Raw genomic sequence first — 24,461 nt, 5'->3', positions numbered from 1 at the left:
TTACAAAAAAAATTAGTCGACTGGTCCCTATGAAATTCAAAGTGAATCCATTTTAGTCCTTTTGAGGGACTAATATGGATCTTTTTTGAATGTGAGTATCACAATTTCAACTAAATGGGTCCACTTTGAATTTCTTAGGAATCTTGAGAGTAATTGTTTTTTGTAAGGGACTAAAGTGGGAACCGTGTTTTTAGTTAGGGACCAAAAAGAGTATTTACTCAAAAAAACAAAGCACAAAAAACAAAACATCAAAGAAATAAACAAAGATTAGGTTATTATGCTGAGGGAGATCAATACATACTTAACTTAAAAAGCTAATACTGTCACCAGTGATGAAAGTGTACAGAAAAAAGTTTCCTTGAAGGATGAAAACAATAAGTTCATTGTGTTTCCCCCAGTACAGGGCACTCAGACAAATAAGAACAGTTTTTTTTTTTGGATAACAGAACAGTTTTTTGTTGTGATGAACTAAAGGAACAAAGATCTCAATTCAACAAGGTACAAATACAGTACATACACACCTTCACTCCTGAATCTGAACAGGTTCAAAACCCCTCTCAATTGAAGCCTTCACAGCATCCAATACAAGTTGTGTTTTCCTACTAACTGCTGGCCACTTCTTCTCAGGTTTCGAGTGGTTGAATTTAATTTCAGCCACCAAACGGGCAAATTCTCTTACCATAAGAGCCTCCTGAGGGAGATCAGTGTTTATTGTATGCTTACTTGGCTGTGAAGCCCACTTTGTCACAAGTTCATCAAAGCCTGATTCTGAAGCTGCATAAAATGAAGCCTCCTTCTCTTCATAAGGGATAATAAAGTCATGAACATGTAGAGTTCCTTTTGTCCCAACAGCAGTTATATCCATTGTCAAGTTTGACAAGAAGGAGCAATAGAAGGTAGCTACTTTCCCATCTTCCCAGTATAAAGAAGCCCCACAAGACATTACCACACCAGCTTTATTAAGCTCAGGCTCGCGCGATGCTATTACAGTTTTAGGTAATTCATAGTTTGCTGCCCACAGAATTGCCCTGAGACAATACCACCCTTCATCACCCAGAGCGCCAAGAGCATCAAGATCAGGCTTCACACGAATGTCATTCTCGAGGAAATCAGCATTAGTAGAAAATGTAAAACAAGTGTGAATCTGTCAAACCCAAAAAGAAACGATGTATCAATGTTAGAACATGAAAGCATAATAAAGTATTATCAATCTTTTAACAAACCCCCTGCCCAATATTCTAACATGGCTTAGTCTGAGCCTTTCACGAAGGCCTTTTAACTTATCTTTTAATTTATTGGGTACTTTTTAAAGTCCAAACAAAATGCGTTTTTGCATTACAAGCATCAGTAAAGATATGAAGTATTACAGAATGGAGCTCCATAATTACAGGAATGAGATTGTTAGGCTATCAGGATATATCTTCTAATATCATTATTATGACAATGCTTCACAATGCCAAGTGCCTTCTACAAAATATGACAACGATGAGGCACCATTGCATACTAAAATGCTAAGCAAGCAGCTACAGGTTTCAACATCGGATGACCAAAAACTCAACAAGGAAGTGGCAAGTAGAAGACGATAAGGAAAACACAAAATCAACTTCTGCCTTTGATAATATTTCAAAAGTTATCTTGATCACTCACATGTCATGCAGGAAAAGTAAATATGAAGCAGATTTAATTAATGAAGTTGAAACTAAGCCAAAACATACAAGCATTGTGAAAGAAACCCAATCACTGTATCACTTTTAGGGGTTCAAAATTCAAAAAATCAGATAATACAACTCATGCTTCTCAAATGAAAAATTAACGTAGCACCACTTTACATTCGCCAGATAAACCTTCACCCTTCTCTTATACCTCAAGAATTTCCCAATTTAAACCTGGATCTATTCGTCAAAAACCAACTCTCCCAAAAGCTTGAGATGAAAGCTTATGAATGGCAACGCACACCCAACAGAGTAGTGGGTGGACCATTCACATGCCTATTTTACCTTGCACTAAAATTCAACTTTTATGTAGAGGAGGGGCGAAAGGATCAAACTCGTGATAACTACTTGGTCAGATAGACTTTGATACCATATCAAAGACTAACTTCTTCAAAAGAAAGAACTTAAAAAGTAGGATTGTATTATGTGAAAAAATTGTATATCACAAACAACTGTACAAAAGCTCTCTATTTAAAGAGACTAAATGATCTAATGAGCTAAACCCAAAGAAGATTCTAAAATACAACTCTCTATTTAAAATAAAAAAAATATTATTATTTACAACAGATTCTAAAATCGTTACAGCATATGGTCACAATTCCACAATCACAAGCAAAAAGAAAAATAGAACATGCAGTGAGTGGGAGCCATGATTGGGACTGGATTTTCGTGGGGGAGAGATACAAAATTTCTTTTTTTAAATCTTTCCATATAAAGTTGCTAAAGGACTGAGAATCATGAAGGTGCAAGAGGTTACCTTGCTTTATCCTACATGCATGTAGCTTTCCCAAAAGTTATGAAGTTTATGGGCAAATTCTACAAAGGGGAGAAAGTGAGACGGTTAAACGTGGTGGTCAGACTTTTGTGAAGGGTGCTAGGTTTACATGCTGTGATAACAAGAAGGAAGTCCAGAGGAAGAGAGAGGACACTCTCCACCATCTCAGTTTTATTGCCTTTTTTATTTCTCTCTCCATCTCTTTTTTTTGGGGGTTATAAAGTGTTACAATACAACCCACTTCAAGAACAGTAAAATTACAGAAGTCAATTAATGGGATCAAGAAAATAGTCAAAATACAAGTGCATATTACTGACATATTTCGAACAGTACAAGGAATTAATATAACCAACAAACAGGAAACCAACAACTAATACAACTCATATACTGAAATACAATTGGAACAATTATGGCAGGAAGTTACAAAGTTACAGTGAAACAAAGAAAGAAACTATTATGAAGAGCAATTAGAGAGAGCTCTCCACTCTCCCAAGTCCCTGACCCACACAAGACTCTTGATGATTCTCACGCTCCCTGCCTCCCCAACAATCAGTAGTAAGCTGTGTCCCCCTTTCCTAATGAAAATGCAACAGCTAGTTCATTCTTATTGCCCAAATTAGATACAATTTGCATCATAACAAAGTACTCATCTTTGATACCACGTTTATCAAGTTGTGCTTCTACCCACATTTTGCTCTTTAAAACATTTGTTGCTTTTAACCGCTCCTCGGGTAATTCATGATTTGACTTTCAATCCATTATCACACTAATCAAAGCAACAAGGGTGTTAAGACAGTCCTCAACTATAAGATTTGATTACTCTCCTTCAGTAATCCCAAGTACACATAGTTCACCTGGACTACTGTCTACAACATCCACGCCTTCTAGCTTAGAATTAGCCACCTTATTTCTACAAACAACAACTCCACTGAATAGACTAACATCCAAGGTAGTGCAGGCACTTGTAGCAATGGCACTATGCGAAAGCTATGAAACACGGACACCTCCGACACTCCAACATGCGTTATAGAAATTCAAAAGAAAGTTTAAAGGATGCATTGCGTTGAGTTTTTAGTTCCAACTATTAGATTTTTTGGATTACGATTATCATTTTATTGAGTTTAATATAAATATTTGAGATATCTTATGCTTCTTTGCAAAATTGATGAATATTATAAGTTTAGTTTCATTTTTTTGTTAAATTATTGAATATTAAATATAATATACACTATATAAATTAAAAATATTATTTAATATCAAAACGTGTCCTAACGTGTCGAAATCTAACATTTTTTAGAATTAACATGTCGGACTGTCGTGTCGTATCGTGTCACATGTCCTGTGTCGGTATCGGTGCTACATAGTGCGAAAGTTCATTGTAGTCCACAAAACCATCATTGTCATCTTGGCCCCTTAAAGTTGAAATACAATCAAGCAACTAATTCCTTCTTTTCAATGGAAATGGTGCTCGTGCTTCACTTCTTGCAGATACAATGTCAGCATTACCTAGTAAATCAACTGTCATGATGACATCTTGGTTTGCTCTGGGATGATGCCCATTTCTTTTGGCCTCAATTACTATTGATGAGGCAAACTTAGTAGCATTCATTAGAGCCAAAACAACATGTATATAATTAGAGTATTCTATTGTTAAACTATCATAGGATAATGATGCAACAATAGGTCCATTAACCGCGAAATCTAAGAAAGGAAATGATGAACAAAACTCTCAACTAAAATCTGATTAGAACATTTTTTTTTTGTGTTTATTCTAACCAAAAAATAATTTTTCAGACTTTATTGAACAACAGACTTCTCATCTTCATCACATTGTCTTTTTGCCAAAAGGTAATAACTATCTTTGGCAAAATCTTCATAATACCTTCCAAATCTCTTGTAATTTTGAGCCCAACAAAACAAATTTAATGGAGAGATAAATTTATGTTTACCAGCAAGGACTCTGCACTCTCAGCTAAGCTGATTATGGGAACAAAACTTCTTCATGACTTCAACCGTTGCTTTTGCTGGTCTCCCTTCCTCCTCCCTTGGCACCATTGTCTCTTCAGCGTTCTTCTCATCTTCCACCACCATTAGCTGAAATGATCTTGATTTGCTACGAGGTCCAAGTCATACTTAATCTCGGATAGCGGCGCGTAGCGGCTAACCCTCCAAACTGGTATAGCGCTATAGCGGGTAGCGCTACAATGTTACTATGCAAAGTGTACCTAAGTGATACACTAAATTGTACTCCACAAATATAAAACTCAAAAAATGAAAATGTGACAAAAAATAAATTTGAAGGATCTGAAACTCAAACATAAATGATTTCAACCATTAAAATTCAAATCATAAGAAAATTGAACGAATTAAAGTCCCAAATAATGTAACACAACAAAATAAAGTGGCAAAATTAGTCAAAATTCAAACTGCCACTTAAGTGAGATGCCAAATCAAAGAACTTAAGGTTTGTCTCGGAAGCTGAAGAAGGTTCTAGAATCGAGGAACGACACCCCTAATCCCTTGTCTTTGCTCAACACGCTCTCTTCCTTCTACAACGAGAACACTTTTGCAGAAACTACTGTAGCTGCACAATAGTGCTGCAATTTCAGCCTCAATAGCAGCCGCTACACTTCGCCTGACAGTCGCGGCGCGGCGTGTGGCGGCTGGCCGCCGCACCGCAATGCAACTCCTCTATAGCGTGCTAAAGCGACGCTATTCACAAGTATGGTCCTAGTTGGAATTTTTCATTAAAGCTGAAACAAAGCCCCTTTCTACATTGTTGTTGTGGTAGGTCTCCATTGTTTTTCGAACGTAATAGCCAGCCTTGAACCCTTGTAAAGTTGTTATTGATCGTGGGCCTTGGGCACCTGACAAAGCAAGATATATGGGTCGCGGGTCAAAATGATCCGAGCCCACTAAAAGGATCCCCTTCTTTACTGATCCAGTTCGCCTCACTATTGGAACTCCCACTATGGCCATGCTTTTGGCCTCGATTCTTTACGACATCTCATTCTTCTTTGATATGAATACTTCGTTATCCACCTCCATCAATTTTGGTGGTGGTCGTGCCTCCTTTATCGTAGAGTCTTCCATGAATGCCAAAAATCATTGAATTACATCCAACTCGAAACTGCAACCGTGTAACTTCTTTGGTTCAAAGCTTCCACCCTAGATACCAGTACCAAGCTTCTCCTTGCAAGGCTCTTCTCACTTCTGACATTCACACAACTTCCTATTTGTAATTCTTGCAAAAATACCACTCTATCCAATGTAACCCTTCATATACATCTCTACCAGAAAATACAGGAATCGTCATTTTGTGAAATTGATTCTCCACTTTTATTTTATTTACTAATCGGTTGTTCAAAGATTCCCAAATTAGAGAGCTCTAATATCAATTGTTGCAACCCACTCAAGAATAGTAAAATTACAAAAGACAATTAATGGGATCAAGGAAATACAAACGTATACTACGGAAACATTTTTGAACATTACAAGAAATTAATACAACCAACAAACAGGAAATCAACAACTAATAAAACTTGTTGAGATATATAGTCCCACATTGGTTGCATGTGCAACTAATGTGGAGTTTATAAGGTCTTGGGCACTCCCACCCTTTAGCTAGCTTTTGGGGTGGTGTATCCCAAGGTTCTTTACATGGTATCAGAGCCTCGCCGCCCCCACTTTCTCTTGTGGCGTTTCTTAGCACAGGTAGGCTGGGCCTGTTGCATTGTCCACTCTTCAAGCCCAATGGACTCTTGTGTGAGGGGGCGTGTTGAGATATATAGTCCCACATTGGTTGTATGTGCAACTAATGTGGAGTTTATAAGGTCTTAGGCACTCCCACCCTTTGAGCTAGCTTTTGGGGTGGTGTATCCCAAGGTTCTTTACAAAACTGATATAGAGAAATGCAATTGGAACAACTAATGCAGAAAGTTATAGTTAAATAAAGGAAGAAACTAAAATGAAGAGCAATTAGAGAGGCTCTCCATTCTCCCACGTCTCATGACCCACACAAGATTCCAGATGATTCTCACACACTGCCCTCCACTACTTATTTAGTTTTTCCCTCCATTTCTTGCTAATTGTTTTCTGTTTTGGTCAAACCTAACAACCTATTTGCTGACCGATGGAACCTAAAATAATGGAACTTCTAAACAGAATTTACCAACACTAAATGTAACAAAACCTTCAAATATATTGATATCAACAGTACTAGATATTACAGAAATAGTGAAATAACAGTGATAGACAAGGAAAAAACAGTAAAATTACAATACAAAAAGATAAACCAAAGGTTTCAACTCACCCTCAAAGCCAAACACCTAGGCCTCAAGAGATCCCTAGAGATCCTTTCCCAAACCCCATTCACTATTTGCTTAATTTCATGCATACCTCACACTCCCACACTCCCCTCCTTATATCCTATTATTTGAGAATATTCTAGAATAACTCCCTAACTAACTAACTAATTATCTCAGGCCCATCAATACTCCCCTTTCAAATTTCACCTTGTCCTCAAGGTGAAGGAAGGGGATGGGTACTGTGTGAAAGCTTCCAGTCGGGTCCCATTGTTTGTAGTATAATGGCCCTAGTAGCAACTTCAGTTCTTGCGCCACATGAAATGTCCTCAAGATGAAAAGGTCTTGCATAAAGGGTATACCAGGTCATGACAGAAGTACTTCGCGATAAATTCCTTTGCATTGAATCTTGTAGCCAACTTCAACTTCCACCGAATAATTCTTTGTTTCATCCACTTTGAGCTTCAAATTTGCAGCGATATGTTCAGCCATTAGACTATGTGAAGTACCTGTGCCTATTAAGGTTGTTACACGTCGCCCCCGAGTCCCGCCGCACAATTTGACTGATCGGCTAAACGTGTGTCCCACCATATTGTGCAAGCTAAATTGAAGAGATTCCCCTTCGACAACTCCATCCCTTCCCCCAATCCCTATTTCTTCATCAACAATTGGCTTACCCGCTCCTATCAACATGACATGCAAGCTTGGGTTCTGACATATGTGGACTGGCGAAATTGGTGCATCACCGTGAGAGCATAAATTCCTTCTTCTTTTATTGCTCGGTTCCTTTGGCGACAGCCACCGAAATCTCGCTCCTCCGTTCCTTGTACTGCGTAAGTACTTTGATTGTTCATTATGGTACCCTTATCGCTAGACCCTACCCATTGAGATGAAAGCCCTTCAGAATTCCCATTAGCCAAATTTCTAGATCCATCTCTTGCTTGGGTTGTATTCCTTGGGCCGAAACCTCCAGGCCCATTTTGTGCAATTATCTTACCCATGTTGAACCACGATTCAGCAATAGAATTGGCCCTATTGATTTAAGTTGGGTGGGTGGTTACTATTATACCCACCCATTAAACCCGCTCCATTTCCACTTCGCCCGCCCACCAACCCGATCCACATGCGATTAGTCCTTTTTTCTTCAACCCTCCATTCCAAATCTTCAACGAGGTGCAGGTGTTCCTCTCCTTCTATCGCTTCTAATATTGAATCATATTCTGAGATGGTGGAAATATTTTCTGATTCCCTTGGCAAATAATGAGATCCTTCTTTGTCTTCTTGCTCTTGATTTTCTTCTTTTTCTTCTTCATTTTCTTTTCCTTTTTCCTCTGATTCTTCTTCGATTTCTTCCATAGCTTCAATTTCTTTTTCTTTTGCTCCTTCTTCTAATTTTCGATCCTCTTCTGCATGTCTTTCTATCTCTGTTTGCTTTTGCACCAGGTTCTATTCTTGTTCTTCTTTAATCTCTGTTCGTTCTTCTTCGTCCACCTCTTGTGTGATCTCTTTTTGTTTCTTTTTTTCTGGGTTGTTCGATACTTCATCCTTCTCTACCAAACAGATCTCAGGTATATATCTTGTAACGCTCGGTCGCTTCAAGAATCAATGACTATCCCCACATACTAACAACGAGACTTTTCAGTGTGTTTTTTCCCCACTCGCACACTTTCCGGGAAAACCTCCCAGGAGATCACCCATCCCAGAATTGCTCCAAGTCAAGCACGCTTAACTATGGAGATATTCTGATCCGGGCCACCGAAAAGCAGATGCATCTTGTTAGTATAGGTAGTACAAATTAATTCTTATAAGCTATCCCAAACTGTGCAGTCTCACACCTGCACAGTCTTTGGAATCCCTCTCTTTCGGGTGACGATTCGATTCATTCATGCATGTAACCCCACGCTAGAAGCCTGTCAGGAGCCGCTCCTTGTCCGTGCCTCTTTGCACCGGCGATCACTCCCCGCCCTCGTCAGCGCTCGGGATGTTACATGCCCACCAGCTTCCGCCTGGTTCGTCCTCGAACCACACCGTACTGGAAGAGAGGCCCTGCTCTGATACCACTTGTAACGCCCGGCAACTTGCAAGGATTAACGACTATCCCCACACACTAACACGAGACTTTTCAGCGTGCTTTGTCCTCACTCGCACATTTCCCGGGAAAACTTCCCAGGAGGTCACCCATCCCAGAATTGCCCCAAGTCAAGCACGCTTAACTATGGAGTTCTTCCGTTCCGGGCTACCGAAAAGTAGATGCATCTTGTTAGTATAGGTAGTACCAATTAATTCTTATAAGCTATCCCAAACAATACAGTCTCACACCTGCACAGTCTTTGGAATCCCTCTCTTTCGGGTGTGGATTCGATTCATTCATGCATGTAACCCCGCGCTGGAAGCCTGTCAGGAGCCGCTCCTTGTCCGTGCCTCTTTGCACCGGCGATCACTCCCCGCCCTCGTCAGCGCTCGGGATGTTACATATCTCCCCATAAATGCTATATCAAAGCGCTACCAACTTACATGGGGACTGAGCTCACTCCAAAGTTTGTACCAATTGAGCGCACGACCTCTTAACCCCTTCACAGCTTCATTCAGTATATCAGCTTTTTGAATTTGATTTGCTTGAAAATGTTGTTCAAGCCCGAGCAACCATTCCCAAGCTTTAATTCCATCTTCATCTCCATAAAATTCTAATTTTTTTTTTTTTATAGATCTAGGTCACTGCTCCAAGGATCTGAAGCTTTGATACCAAATTGATGGAACCTAAAATAATGGATCTTCTAAACATAATTTACCAACACTAAATGTAAACAAAAACTTCAAATATATTGATATCAAAAGTACTAGATATTACAGAAATAATGAAATAACAGTAATAGACAAGGAAATAACAGTAAAATGACAATACAGAAAGATAAATCAAAGGTCTCAACTCACCCTCAAAGCCAAACACCTAGGCCTCAAGAGATCCCTAGAGATCCTTTCCCAAAACCCCATTCACCATTTGCTTAATTTCATGCATACCTCACACTCCCACACTCCCCTCCTTATATCCTATTATTTGAGAATATTCTAGAATAACTCCCTAACTAACTAATTATCTCAGGCACATCACTGACTCAGCCCAATTGCTTTCCCAAAAGTGCCCTTAAGGGTGGTATCATATAAAAAAAGGTCCCCCTTTACACTTTAAAAGACTTGGTAAATAAAGTCATTCTTATAGTTACTCAATGTAGCTTATTCCATCAACTTAAATTAGCAAAGACTTATTATGATTTTTATTTAATTATCAATCTCCCCCTAAAACTCTATTTTGAGTAATAATCTCTTACACTTCACTAATTTCAGATATTCAATGACTAAAGCCTCCCATAATTATTAATATTATTTTGTCTAATTAATTAAAATATATTTTTGAGATGTTACACCTATTCTTCTCATCAACTTTCAGACATAGTCCATCAATTTTGGCAAGAAAATCCGCTTAAGATACACAAGGTTCACTTGTTTCAATCTCAAGAGTAATTCATAGGGGTTCTACACCATATTGAGGATTTGAACCTCCTTACAACTGCCTCTTTGAAATCTTCACAAGAAGGATATTGGTTGCAAAATTCCCACCATTGGAACCATGATAAGGCCTTTCCCTCCATAGTCAAATCTACCCACTTTAATTCAAAAAGCCTCTCCACCCTTTTCACCCAATCATATGTTGGGATATTCAAGTATGATAGAGTCCCCACATTGGTTGGTAATGGGCTAAGTGAAGTTCATATAAGTGGGAGGATCCATGAATACAATGTCTTAAGGTTTTGGGTTGAGACATGGTGTCGGACCTACTTGTTACTATTTGTGTAGCATAGCCATTGATGGTGGTCCCTCGCCATGAGTTCCGCATGGCCTGACTAACTCTAGTATCAGAGTCGGGTTCGGCCTGAACTAGCTAGATGTTTCGATAGAGGTTTCTGTTGAAGGAAACATATATGAACCTGAATGCTGCACTATCGAATTGTACTATTTTATCCTATTCTCAAGTAACAATGTGATAAGGCCTCTTACAACTCCACTATTCAGTTTCTAACTCTATCCTAAACAAAGATGAACCTGAAAAATCCATTTGGAATTCAATGCTCCTTAGAGACTAACAAGCCTTTCTTAATTCTTGATACCTTTTGAGTTACTTATCCTTTCAAAACAGTTATTGTTAAAGGATATCTTATCCCTCCCTGTTGTACTTCTCCTCTGGTCTCACAAATAAATTTTATTTCTCTATAAGAAAAAGAATACTTTGTATGATTCTGGGTTTAATATTATGGGACAATATGCGGAAAATACTGCACAGAATGACCAAAAGTTATTATTCTTTCAAACTCTGAATGACTGAAGCCAAAGCTACGCTTATGTTCAAGAAAATAAATCAATTCAACCAAAAATTAAATAAGGTAAATCATTATCCATACACCCCTTATACTTCTTATTTTTATCATCTAATAATCACCAACTATGCAAAGCACAACAAATATAGAAACATGAAAAAAAACAAAAGCAAAAAGATTCCTCAATCCCCGAGCCACCTTTTTTAGGAGGAGGGAGAAGAATTGATGCTAGCTTCATCATTCACCATCATAATCATTATCTCAACATGCCTATTATATAATAATAACAAGAAGCCAAGAGTAAAACATATGAACGTATGTTGTAAAATAAAACTCATCAGTACAATTATCATCTTCTTGAGTCTTCATCTGGATTTTGATCTTTTGACAAGCAGCTACATGCACTAATGATAGCAATTGAAAAAAGGACATGACTGCAAAAGATGCGATATAGTATAGCCCAAGATAGGTATGAATGTTGAAAATTGTCAGATATTTCAAGTCCATAAATTAAAATCATCCAAACCAAATATAGGTATATCAATATGAATCAACAAAAATGTATGTGACTGACACACACAGCTACAATTGAAACATTACTCCCTTTGTATCTAATTGCAAAATTTAAAAAGTTTCATTCCATTAACCAATAGTGTTTGTGTCACTTGAGAATAGGATAAAATAGTACAATTTTTTATTTTATTTTTAGAAAAATAGTACAATTTAAAACAAAAGAAAATTGTGTTATATTCAATTACTAATTGCTTCCTAATCCATGAATTTAGAAATGGGCCTCAAAATTTAAGCTTTTCTATTAAAAATTAAAATTAATTTCAAATAAAAAAAACTTTCACTCGTGCAGTTAAAATGGGCATCAAAATTTAAGCATTTGTAATCAAAATTCAAATAAAACGAAAATAAATGAAAAACAGAAACTTTCACTTACACTTAAAAAAGGGTATATAAAATTAACCTTTCGTAATCAAAATATAATTGAAATTAAGAAAATTAAATGGAAACTTTCACTAGCACATAGGAATAGATAATAGAAATGAAGTGGAAAAAAAAAGCTAATTCGTGAACCAACTCTCAAAATCAAAAGCACGGTGTGTTGATCCGAGTAAAAAGGACCCGGATCCCTTAAGGATTGGTCCTGCTAATTCATAAAATGAAAAACATAAAATGCCAAGTTTTTTCTTCGTGTAAAATAGCGATGCTGTAAAACTTAACCTTGTACCGAATCGAAGATTTCAAACAATCGAAAAAAAAAAAAAAATAGGAACAGTTCAAACTGGAATATGAGTCGTACCGATTTGAGCTGGCCAAAACGGTTCGCATCGGAGAGGAACTCCTTCATTGAAGCGGTCCTGGGATTGTGCATCCACATGGTACCGTCCATGAGCTGCACCCCACTGGATTCGCACGCCTCAATTATCTCATCAAACTCTTTGGCGTTAAGAGCCACGGGCTTCTCCAGCAGCACGTGCTTCTTCTTGCGAGCGGCGAGCACGGCCCATCGCACGTGCAGGCTCGTCGGTAGCGGCACGTAGACGGCGTCGACGTCGGGGTCGTCGAGGACGGCCTCGTATGAGCCGTACGCGATGGCGCCACCGTTTGCCGCCACGAAGCTTCGAGCCTTTTCGAGTGAGCGGCTACCGACAGCGTGCAGCGTCGCGTTGGGAGAAAGCGCGATGGCGCGTGAGACCTTGCGAGCTATGTCGGCGCACCCTATCACTCCGAATCGGATTACAGTTGACTCGGCCATTTCGCAGCGAGTTTAGCAATGATAAGGAAGAAGGAAAAACGAAACGTTTTGCAGTTGATGCAGTGTAGAGTGGAGAGTGGAGAGTGGAGTAGTGACGTGGCTTTGATCCGAAGCATGTAAGAGTGTAATACTAATAATATCTTCTTGTTTTAAAACTCACGTTTATTGGACATTTTTATTTCTATTATTTAAGAAGATGATTATATTTATAAATTTAAATTATTTATAAATTCTTACTATTAGATTTTAATTATTAATTTCTGTTAATTTAATAATTATAATTACTTATTTATATTAATTTTTAATAAATTATAATTATTAAATTGACGAAAATTAACAGTTAAAATTAAATTATGAAATTTTATAAATAATTTAATTTGTAAATATAATCCTTCTTATTATTTAATATTTCTTCATAAAAAGAGTTCATCGATAAAATTAAACTTCTTACATAATAAGATTTGAGGATCCATTTTCCACTAATAAGATGATGCGAAATTTTAAGGTTAAAGAATCCATTTTTCATTGGCAAACGCCAGCATTTTTGTTTAAAAGAAACAAAAATAGAAGAATTGCATGTGTCACATATAACGTTAATTCCGAATTTTTAATGTTTAAATATAAGAGTTTGTGGTTTTTAAAATTTTATTTTATTAGCGAATATTATTATTTGTAAAATTGAAATTTAGATAATACTAACAATTTTAGTATTTTTTATAGTATTGAAAATTTTATTTAGAGTATGGTTTTAATCGAACGATGCTGATTATTCATTATGAAAAGTAACATTTATAGTTAGATTGAAAAAAAAATAACATTAACAAATCATAGTAAAAAAGACAAATGTCACTTTACCAAAAAAAAAAAAAAAAAGACAAATGTCATTTACTTTTAGAAGTAAAATAATAAATTAAAAAATGTTTATAACATTAAAATCTTATATATTAGAAAGTAAAACTGTTTGTTAGAAAGTTTGATGACGTGTCGCATTCTCATTCAATTTGAGCTTTGTGTTCACATTTGAAGAAATTTGAAATGTTTCCTGTTATAGTAACTTTTTAAATTGTTTTTTAGGCTTATAATTTTAAAAAAATAAATTGAAAACAGATTAAAAAATAGATTTTGACACACATAATTAAATTTCCACTATCTCTTTATTGGAAGCTGCGAAAGTTGGAAGCTGTAACAATTTATTGAATCTTATTGGGAGCTGAAAAGTTTTTTAAATTATTGAATCTTATTGGGAGTTGAGAAGTTTTTCAGAGTTGTGCCTTAGTGGAAGCTGATAGGTTTTTTTGCAATAAAAAATAATTTCAAATCTTTAATACGCAAAATTAAGTTTAATTTACGAAATTATTTTGTGTATAAATAGGATATGTTTCTGGATATTTTCCTTTGCTAATCGTGCACATATTTTTTCCATTCTTTGTCTTTTTATCTTCTTTGTCTTTTAATACTGTTCTAACTAACGCTCTGGCCAGCAGCTCTTCTCCACCTTGCAATCATAGGGCTCCGAACAACATCTCGGACCTCAAGATCCTTGCTTTTTCAGGTGTTGACGATCTTAAGTGCCGGATCGATCGCTCTCACTCTGAAATCCTCAAGGATCTCGAAGCTTCTCATTCGCGTCTCCACAAGCATTTCAAGGTTAACATGTTGAAATTCAATAGGGTTTGTGAAATTCTTTGTGTGGTTATTGATGACAAATTTTTGATGGCATCTTTTTTGTAGGGTTATCTTTTAGAGTAACATGTTGAAGGACACTAACGTTTTGAATATGAATCCAGTGCATTACAACGCGAAATTGTGGCTTATCTCTTTATGTTTGTTAACACCTTCGGTGAATTGCAATAATGCTGATGAAGATGGTTTTGTGTCTTCTTTTGTCCCCACTACAAAAAATACATGAGCTCTTGGAGCTTTGGGATTTCGTGTTGTACATGAATGTGCTTTGCTGCTGAAAGGAAACGTGTAACTGATGGAGAAATTTCACGATTGCATCATATATAAATTTAACATTCGTGTTAGACAATGTTTATTTATTTATTTTAAAATGATTTAGATTATTCTCCTTCGAGTCTTCAATCATACTGTTTCTTTTAAAATATTACTTTTGCAATTTATTTATCCTTCTTATGCATTTTAATTTTAAAAAATATATTACATTTAAGTATTATTAAAAAAACACAAATATGGAGCATTTTATTATATATTAACGTATAGTTAGGCGCGATACATTTTCTTAATTTTTCTATATCAATGTATTATTTTTATATCGAATGTTAAATTTAATCAAATCAATATTAATATTTTTTTAAATAATATCTATGAGAGAAGATTTTTTTTATTTAAATGGTGTATTCAATTAGCTTACCAAAAAAATGGTGTATTCAATTAAGATTTTAAAAAATTATTTTTAATGCAAAACCATTAATATTGAATTAGGGATTTTAAATAATTTAAAAAAGTCATATGTTAATATATTTTTAAACTAACATTGGAAGCTGTTGAGTCTAATAAATTTTTTGGATTATTTATTGTACCTGTTGTATTTCGATTGGTATGAAAACTTAAATATTGTGGTAACTCATAATGATGGTAACGTGATGCGGTTGCAATGCAGATTGCTTCAATAGTAATAGATGGTTAGGTCAAATGGAATTTTTTTTGTATAACAGGTCAAATGGATTTTTTTTTTGTATAACAGGTCAAATGGAATTTGAAAAGATAAATTTAATGAAAACTTATTGGAAACTTTTTTTTTTTTTTTGAAAATTAAACAAAACAACTAAAGACACAATCTGGGCATAGCCACGCCAACAACATCATCCCTCAAAATGGATTCGCAATAATTTGGAGGAGCTGTAAATTCTTGCAAATCCCAACCAAAGGAATGAGCATGATCAGCTAGAGCATCCGCAAGACGATTTCCTTCCTTGTAAGCATGGGAAACATGAACAAGCCAGTCCTTTTGCATGTAATGGCGAATCTGATGAACCAAAGTAGCCAGAGGGTGTTCCTGATTACAGTCTTTGTTGATAAAATCAATAGCGACCACTGAGTCTCCTTCCAACCACACTCTACGATAATTTCTTCTCCAAGCTATCTGAAGTCCTAGAAGGCAACCCCAAAGTTCTGTTGTAAGAGAATTACCCCAACCAAGGTATTTTGAGAAGCCAACAATACAACTCCCAGTATCGTCCCTAAGAACACCTCCACACCCAGTACGCATTCCTCCCATTGTACAAGACCCATCTACATTGATCTTTATCCAACTATCTGGAGGAAAGGTCCAGCGAATATATCGCTCCTCTTTATTCCTTCGATAAAGACCAGAAGATACAAAAAAAACTCTAGACTGCAACACATAATCATGGTAACACCAAATCTGTCGAATAATGCTATAAGCATTAGCCTGAGATCCTTCAAAAATCATTTTGTTTCTGGTATTCCAAATGAACCAACAAGCAATACCAAAAATCAAAGGCCACTCCCGATTATCTCCCATATCACCAACCACGAGGTTTGACTGCAACCAATCATTGAAACGTTGGGAGAAAAAATTCCTTTGCTTTACCTGCAAAACAAGAAGTTTCCAAACATCTCTAGAAATATGACAATCACGAATAGCATGTATGGAATTCTCCTCTGAAACTAAGCATCTGGAACACATGTTTGAATCAGCCATATGCCTCTGAACACGCTTCACATTAGTCAAGAGCTTATCCCCAACAAAAAACCAAAGAAAGCATCGGATCTTCTCAGGACCAAGCCATTTCCAAATTTTGTCCCATGGAAATACATTATCTACCACTTCCGTTTGTGCAATGAAAGAGTAAGTTGTCTTCACTGAAAACTTACTGTCGCTAGTCCCTATCCAAATCACTTAATCTGGACCACCTTGTAAGAAAGGAGGAACAAGGTTTTGAACTTGACTAGTTACACATCCAGCCACCGTCCATGAAAGACAATCTTCAGGAATCGGATACACCGCAAGCTGGGAAAGAGGAGTACAATTAGGAACCCAACGATCATTCCAAAAAGACGTGTTCTGTCCATTACCAAGAAGAACTCGAGAATTATCCACCACAGGCTGCCAAACTCGAGCTACTCCTTTCCACAGATTCGATCCAGTTCTAGAGACTCTTACATTTGGGAACAACTGGGTGCCCACTTTGTATTTATTTTTGAGAACTTTACACCACAAAGCTTCAGTATCAGTCATCAACCCATGAGCCACTTTCATAATCATAGCTTGGTTCATCCCTTTCAATTGTCTAATTCCTAGACCACCGTCCTGCTTCTTCCTACATAAGGTATCCCAGGAGACTAAATGAGTCTTCTTACAATCTACTGTATCTCCCCATATGAAACTCCTAGTTTTACGCTCCATGTCATCACAAGTAGTTTTAGGGATTATGGAAGTTTGCATCGGATATAAAGGGATTGTAGAAAGCACTGATTTTGCCAAAGTCACCTTACCAGCAAGAGATAAATTTGATTGCTTCCAAGAATTTAATCTTCAGTTAATTCTATCCAACACATAGCTAAAGGACCTTTTCCCAATTCTTCTTTGATGAAACGGGATACCCAAGTATTGCCCTAAATCAGATGTTAAGGCAAAACCCATCTGATCACTGATTTCCTGAGCACGACTGTGATGGATATTACTAGAAAAAAAGATCTTACTCTTGTTACTGCTTACCCTCTGACCCGAAGCTTTACAAAAGAAGTCTAAGACTTTCGAAATTAGACCAGCTTGCTCAGTTGAAGCTTCTGCAAAAATTAACAAATCATCTGCAAAAAATAGATGTGATATAGGGAGGCCATTTCTCTTAAGGACAATAGACTTCCAACCTGCATGGGATATATCAGCATTAATAAGATGACCAAGCCTCTCAATACATAACACAAAGAGATATGGAGAAAGAGGATCCCCCTGGCGAATCCCTCTCGTAGGATAAAATTCCTTAGTGGTGGACCCATTCCAAAGGATGTTCATAGAACAAGTCGAAACACAACTCGTGATAAGATGAATGAGATTAGTTGGAAACTTAAGATCATGAAGAGTATTTTCTAAAAAATCCCATCCTAGTCTATCATAAGCTTTCTCCAAGTCAATTTTGACAGCCATCCATCCTTGCTTGCCTTTCTTGCACCCATCAAATGAATGATCTCTTGGGCAACAATGATATTATCAAAAGCCATGCCTCAATTTTACAAAACTGCATTGATTGGGCATGACTATGCTAGGCATAAGGTCCTTCAATCGATTGGCAACTACTTTGATGACAACTTTATAGATGACATTACACACGCTTATAGGCCTGAAGTGTTTAAACGATTCAGGAGCCTCAAGCTTAGGAATCAAACACAACAAAGTCTGATTAACCTCCTTAATTTTCATGGGATCCTCAAACACCTCCCTAATGAAACTGCACACCGATGGACCAATGAGATGCCACTGGGATTGAAAAAAGGCTGCATGTAAACCGTCTACTCCAGGAGCTTTGTAAGATCCCATTTGCGCAACAGTCATCTTGATTTCTTCCACATCCGGAATTCTACCCAAGCGATGAAGAACATCTGACTGTATCTCAGGAAAGCAATTCGAAGTGGGCAACAAAGGCTTCGGCAAGCAATCTTCTCGATATAAGTCTTCAAAATAAGCAACTCCCATATCCATTAATTGGTTAGGATCACCAATCAACTCACAATTATCATCTTTCAAGGCTTCAATTCTATTCTTCCTTCTACGCATCACAGTAGATGAATGAAATAAACGAGTATTACGATCCCCATTAGAGATCCATTGGAGACGAGATCTTTGGAACCAAGTGAGCTCCTCTCGAATGTAAATAGCGTTTAATTCATTCCAAAGCTCCTTTTGTAATCTCTCCAGAGAACTACTAGGGTATTGGCAAAGACTTTCATCAATACCACGTAACCTAGCATGGAGATTTCTCTTCTGCTGTATCGTAATTTTGAAGGTGTCGTGGTGCCAAGTCGTCGCTTTCTGTCTAAAACTGGTACTTGCCTCCTTCCAAGTCACCCTATCTGGCCAACTATCCTTGACAACATGATGAAACTCCTCATGCGTCAACCAAGCTGCCATGAATCTAAAGGGTCTTTGACCTAACACGTTGACGTTAGTTCTCCCATTACTAAGCATAACCGGTCTATGATCAGATTCGTAGAAAGGCATATGATTAACCATGCTATCAGGAAAGGAAACATTCTAGATGTCATTAGCAACCACCATATCCAATCTTTCTTGCAATCTGCCTAGTTGCCAAGTGAATTTAGGACCTTGATAGCCTACATCCGCCAGGCTACAAGACAAGAGGCAATCATTAAAGTCTTGTATGCTGCGCCAATCTGGTTCCCCTCCCCCAAACTTTTCACTGGAATGGATGTAGGAATTAAAATCCCCCATGAGCATACACGGCAGAGTAACTGTGTTTCTCAGCTGGTTTAGATTCTCCCACAATTGTCTACGCTCTTGTCTTCGAGGACTACCATAAACAAAGGTGATGAACTCCTCTTTATGCTCATGGATCCAAGAAATTCTGGTATGAATGAATTGAAAGTGGGACTGCACAATCTCTAACCTGACAACTGATGGATCCCAAAGCAACCATATACTTCCTGAAAATCCCACTGCATCATGAAGGAAAAAGCTAGGTAAACCTAGGTTACGAATAACCCTAGTGGCACGTTGACCACTTATTCGAGGTTCTAATAAGCAACAAACTTTAATCTGAAATTTACTAATAAGATCTCTAACAAGGGGACAGAAGCCCTTTCTCCCAGGCCCTCTACAATTCCATGAGAAAACTATCATAAAAAAACAAAGAAAGATAGTCAGGAACCAAGAGCACAAGCTCATCATTGATACATATCAGTACCCATTTTACTGCCACCAGAAACAATGGTATTTCCCAACATTTGTGCATCCTTGGCACTTCCCTTATCCTGCAACATTGGATCGAGAGCATCAAGTGGCTTGTCTTCAGGCACCCCTTCTTCAACTGTCGTCTCAGCTTTTCCTCCATTAGGTGGCGGTAAGATCAAAGCTGCCTCAAAGCCTTTAGTCCCAGCACCTGTAGCGGACCCCAGTTTTTGCTGTCGAGAACTGCTAGTGTTCTTCATAATATGGGATTTAGCTTTCAGGGCAAGGGATAAAGTTCCACGCAAATTTTTGTTATTTTTCTTGGTCAAAGTGGGCTGACTAAGGTCTCTAGTGACAGATGGATCTTCCTTAGAAACTGTTTTCCTTCCACGTGTATTGTCATTTTTTAATTCCTTCACCAGATTCTGAACACCACCTTCTTTATTGCAATTTTCCTCAATACCATCCTGAATAACCGCTTCAACCTCTACACCATCTGTAACTGTCTTGAGAGCATCAAAGCATGATCCCCCAATCATAGGCTGTGATTGATGAGATTTCTCATTCTTCTTTAATGCTATCGTAACATTTCCTTTTTCTTTGTTTAACGGCTCCTCCCTAATTATTGCCTGGGATTTGCTTTTTGAATTATTGGCATTGATTTGCTTTGATTGGGATACTGTTGTCGTTACAGTTGGAGTCTTAATTATTGTTGGTTGCGTAACGATCTCCGGCGAAACCCTTGCCCTGCGACCTCTTGTCGGTTTCTGCACAATCATCCAACTGCCAAAAGCACTCGCCTCATCTGCCACTTCCTGCCTGATGTTCTTCTGTACAGAATGTGTCATGATTGGTGTCGGTTGCTGGTCAGCATTAGGAATACTACCACCACATTGATCCTTTCGATGACCATATCTCCCACACGCAAAACATATCATGTGTAGACCCTCATAAGCTACATGGAATGTATGCTTCGCGATTTTAAATTTCGATAAGAATCCCTTCCGAAGATCCACCTCAACACAAATGCGAGCAAATTTAGCTCTTGTTGTTTCTTCCTCACCTGAGCTTCTTGTACGAATTGAGTTGTGATCAATTTTCAGGGTCTTCCCAAATAAATTGCCTATTTGCCACAAGTGGTGTGATGTGTAGAATTCAATGGGCAATCTTGGAATCCTCATCCATACTGCTAGCTTCTTGAACGTCTCATCATAAGGATCAAAAAATGGTCTCCATCGTTGGACAATCACATAGTGACCAACAATGATCCAAGGACCTTCTTGAAATACATGAGTATAATCTTCTTCATCTGCAAATCTCACCAGCAAGTATCCGTTTTTCATATCAATAAATTCACGTGCTCCTTTCAGGCTCCACATCTTATCAAGTCTTGCTATGAAGAATTTGATCCCTACTCGTTTCCCAAGCAGCTTTACAATCAATGCTTTTTTCCATTGTTTGCAAATCTCCTTATGCATCTCCTGCGAGTACTGATATTTAGGACAAAGTGGATCACTGTCTCCATCATCAGTAGCTATTTCCTCCATCACATCATCCTTTTATGCTTCATTCCACTGCTCAGATATACAGTCTTCTTTATCACCCTCAGCTTCCCCCCATCCTCCATTAAATTGCAGAAGCGTATCCTTATACGAAACAATTTTTTGACCTTGAGATAAACCTGGATTATGATGTCCAGTCACCACAACTTCAACATTTCCCACAGAGCTCGCTTTCAGTTTTAAAGTACTCCGTTGGAGGAGATCATCCTCTTCCGCAGTTAACGACGGTTTGCTCCCACTCCCACTCATTTTTCCCACCTCTACTACAAGAGATTCTAGGCTAAATTATTTTCTTAGTTGCTTTGCATTTAGTTTTTTTTTCCTAAAAAATAAAAAATAAAAAACGCACTTGTTCGCACACTCAGACTAATTAAGATATTTCCAATAAATTTCAAACCCAAGCACTAAGTAAAATTTACTTCGTTTTGTTAACTGATGGCCACACCTCACCTCGTGATTTATGTTTAGTATTCATTTGTACATACGCGATTTTCCTCAACAACCACAAGCTGCAGGGTCTTTTTTTCGTAGGAGAGGGAGCGATAAGTAGACCATGAGAGAAAAGCTAGGTCAGTTCATGCTCATTCTGACTTTATTGGAAACTTTAAACGGCAACTTAGTGGAAATTTGAAAAGATAAATCTATGCAACAATTAAGATAGATTTGAAAAGATAAATGGTAACTTAGTGCAAATTTTAATTATTATTAACTTTTGAATTGAATGAAAATTTAGTGTTAAGAGTAAATGAAATTTGAAAAGATAAATCTATGCAACAATTAAGATAAATCTAAGTTTTTTCTGGAATATATCCTAAAAATTAAATTGATGTTGTGATTATTATAACCACACGCACTAAACAACGCATGGAAGGAAGTATGCACATTGTAATAATTGCATCCTTTCACAATGATCCACGCATAGCCTAGGAAATGATGTTAATGAATGAATGAAGATGATAATGAAAAGATAACAATTAATATGAAAATATAAATAGGGGCTTATTGTGCAAAAGCCGAAGAGATAATTCAAAATATTTCGCTCAAAATTTTGAAGAGGATACGGAAAATAAAAAAGCGATAGGGAAATTGGCTAAGACCAAATGTATACATATATAGGCTAACTTGACTTATTAATAATAATATTTATCATATTAATTAATAGAATATATATATGCGCACACACACACACACACTAAGATAGTGTTTTTCCCAAAAGTTATTAGGAGATAGCCGCTATCAAATGAAATAAAAGGGGAAATGTGCATTTACTCTCCATTTCGGTTTTCTTCTCATTTCTTGAAAGTTGAAATCATAGATGAACAAGATTTTTAATGCTAATTTTTCTGTGTGTTTCCTCACTGATTCGCATGATTCTTTACATACATAATATCGGGGATATGAATTGTAATCCGTTGTAGTTTCTGTTGTTCTAGGCTATGGTGCCCTCTTGATGCAAAAATAATCTATCTATCTTATCTTATATTATAAAGGAATTCCATTCTGTAAAAACCTTGCTGACGTGTCGCACTGTGGTTCAATTTCACCATTGCTTACTTGAAGTTGCTGCTAGCGTCACATATAATCCAAGAGGAAAAATCCAACAAATCTCCCCCTTTCCGACTTAATTAGACGGGGTTATATGTCGGCACCTTTGCAGCAGTCTTCGAACTTCAATGTTGGAATCGTCTTGGTCATCATGTCTGACCAATTTAGGTTGATATGCACCTTGTCGAGCTGCAAAAACTTCTCTTCTATTACATCTCGAATCCAATGGTAGCGCACATCAATGTGCTTTGACCATGCATAAAAGTTGAGTACTTTGCTAAGTGTATAGCACTCTGGTTATCACACTTCAACACATACTTCTCCTGATTATGGCCAAGCTCTTGTAGGAACCTCTTCATCCACACTAGCTCCTCGCAAGCTTCAGTTGCAACAAAATACTTGACTTCGTTAGTAGACAGGGCAACACACTTCTGGAGTTTGAACTGCTAGGAAATGGCTTTCCCTGCAAAAGCAGTCATGTAACCTGTGGTTGACTTCCTCGAGTCGCCATCTCCACCCAAGTCTATCCGAGTAGGCTTCTAACTCAGGTTTTCCTATCCCATAGCACAAATATTTATTTACTGTACCTTTGAGATATTTGAATATCCATTTGACAACATCCCAATCCTCCCTACCTGGATTCGATAGAAATTGGCTTACAATCCCGACTGCATGAGCAAGGTTGGGCCTCGTACTTATCATGGCATACATAAGACTGCATACAACTGAATGATATGGGACCTTTGACATCTCATCTCATCTCTTTCTTCGTCACTTCTTGGACCTTGCTTTTGAGTCCACTTGAAGTGTCCAGCTAGAGGAGTACTAACTATCTTGGATTGATCCATGTTGAACCTCTTCAGAATTTTCTTTATGTACTTCTCCTGAAATAACCACCGCAACTTCTTTGAGCGATAATGGTGTAGCACCTCATATCATGGTGCGTCATCTAGTTCCTCTGATGTTGCAATCCGTGTTTACAGGTTCTCTCTATAAGTTTATTTTGGACAGGTGCAGTACTGTGTAATACTGTACATGTTATATATAGTGTCTGGGATGGTGTCTCTTGTTCTTTTCCATGGTGGTACGGAGGCAGCATCAAATCCTGCTATTTTAATTTTAATTTGTGTAATACTGTATGATCACACCTTTGCAATTATGTAACGGTAAGGCTGCGTACAAGGATTTTCTCCACCCCACACTCGCTAGTTGGGTTTAACGGGGAGTGGTTAATACTGTGTAATACTGTATAATGGGATAGCTTGTGTGTTTATTTTTTTTTTGTTTAATTTGTGCATTTTCTTTTGTTTGTTTTTCATCCTTTTGATGATGTATAATAAAAGGGAAAAACTACTAAGTTTTCTCTCCTACACACCCTTCGATAACCGTGTTACTTTTTTCTTTTCTTTTCTTTTATTTTTTCAGGCGGTGGAGCTCACAAATTTATCTCTATGACATGAGATAACTATCTCCTTTAACATGAGATTAATAAAACCCATAAATAAAAGATTCAATTTAAATTATTACTAGCTTCTA

General features: G+C 37.3%; 2 protein-coding genes across 2 annotated transcripts; both read right to left on the bottom strand.

Moving 5' to 3' along the window:
* Positions 1-276: 276 nt before the first annotated feature.
* Positions 277-13,007, bottom strand: LOC133313991 (uncharacterized oxidoreductase At4g09670-like). Its single transcript, XM_061515420.1, has 2 exons — positions 12,471-13,007; positions 277-1,144 (listed from the first exon to the last, which is right to left on the bottom strand). The coding sequence occupies exons 1-2, from the start codon at positions 12,924-12,926 to the stop codon at positions 524-526; spliced, it is 1,077 nt and encodes a 358-aa protein (XP_061371404.1). The 5' UTR covers positions 12,927-13,007; the 3' UTR covers positions 277-523.
* A 6,157-nt stretch (positions 13,008-19,164) lies between these two features.
* Positions 19,165-21,365, bottom strand: LOC133313981 (uncharacterized). The gene is made up of 2 exons (XM_061515408.1): positions 19,835-21,365; positions 19,165-19,763 (listed from the first exon to the last, which is right to left on the bottom strand). Exons 1-2 carry the CDS (start codon positions 21,363-21,365, stop codon positions 19,165-19,167), a joined length of 2,130 nt encoding a protein of 709 aa, XP_061371392.1.
* Between the last annotated feature and the right edge of the window lie 3,096 nt (positions 21,366-24,461).

Source organism: Gastrolobium bilobum, unplaced genomic scaffold (genome assembly GCF_033153095.1).
Source record: "Gastrolobium bilobum isolate Gb01-03AN ecotype WA unplaced genomic scaffold, APGP_CSIRO_Gbil_v1 utg35590, whole genome shotgun sequence".
Classification (NCBI taxonomy): Eukaryota; Viridiplantae; Streptophyta; class Magnoliopsida; order Fabales; family Fabaceae; genus Gastrolobium; species Gastrolobium bilobum.
Note: the sequence above shows the minus strand (reverse complement) of the source record. Positions and strands in the feature narration are given on the sequence as shown.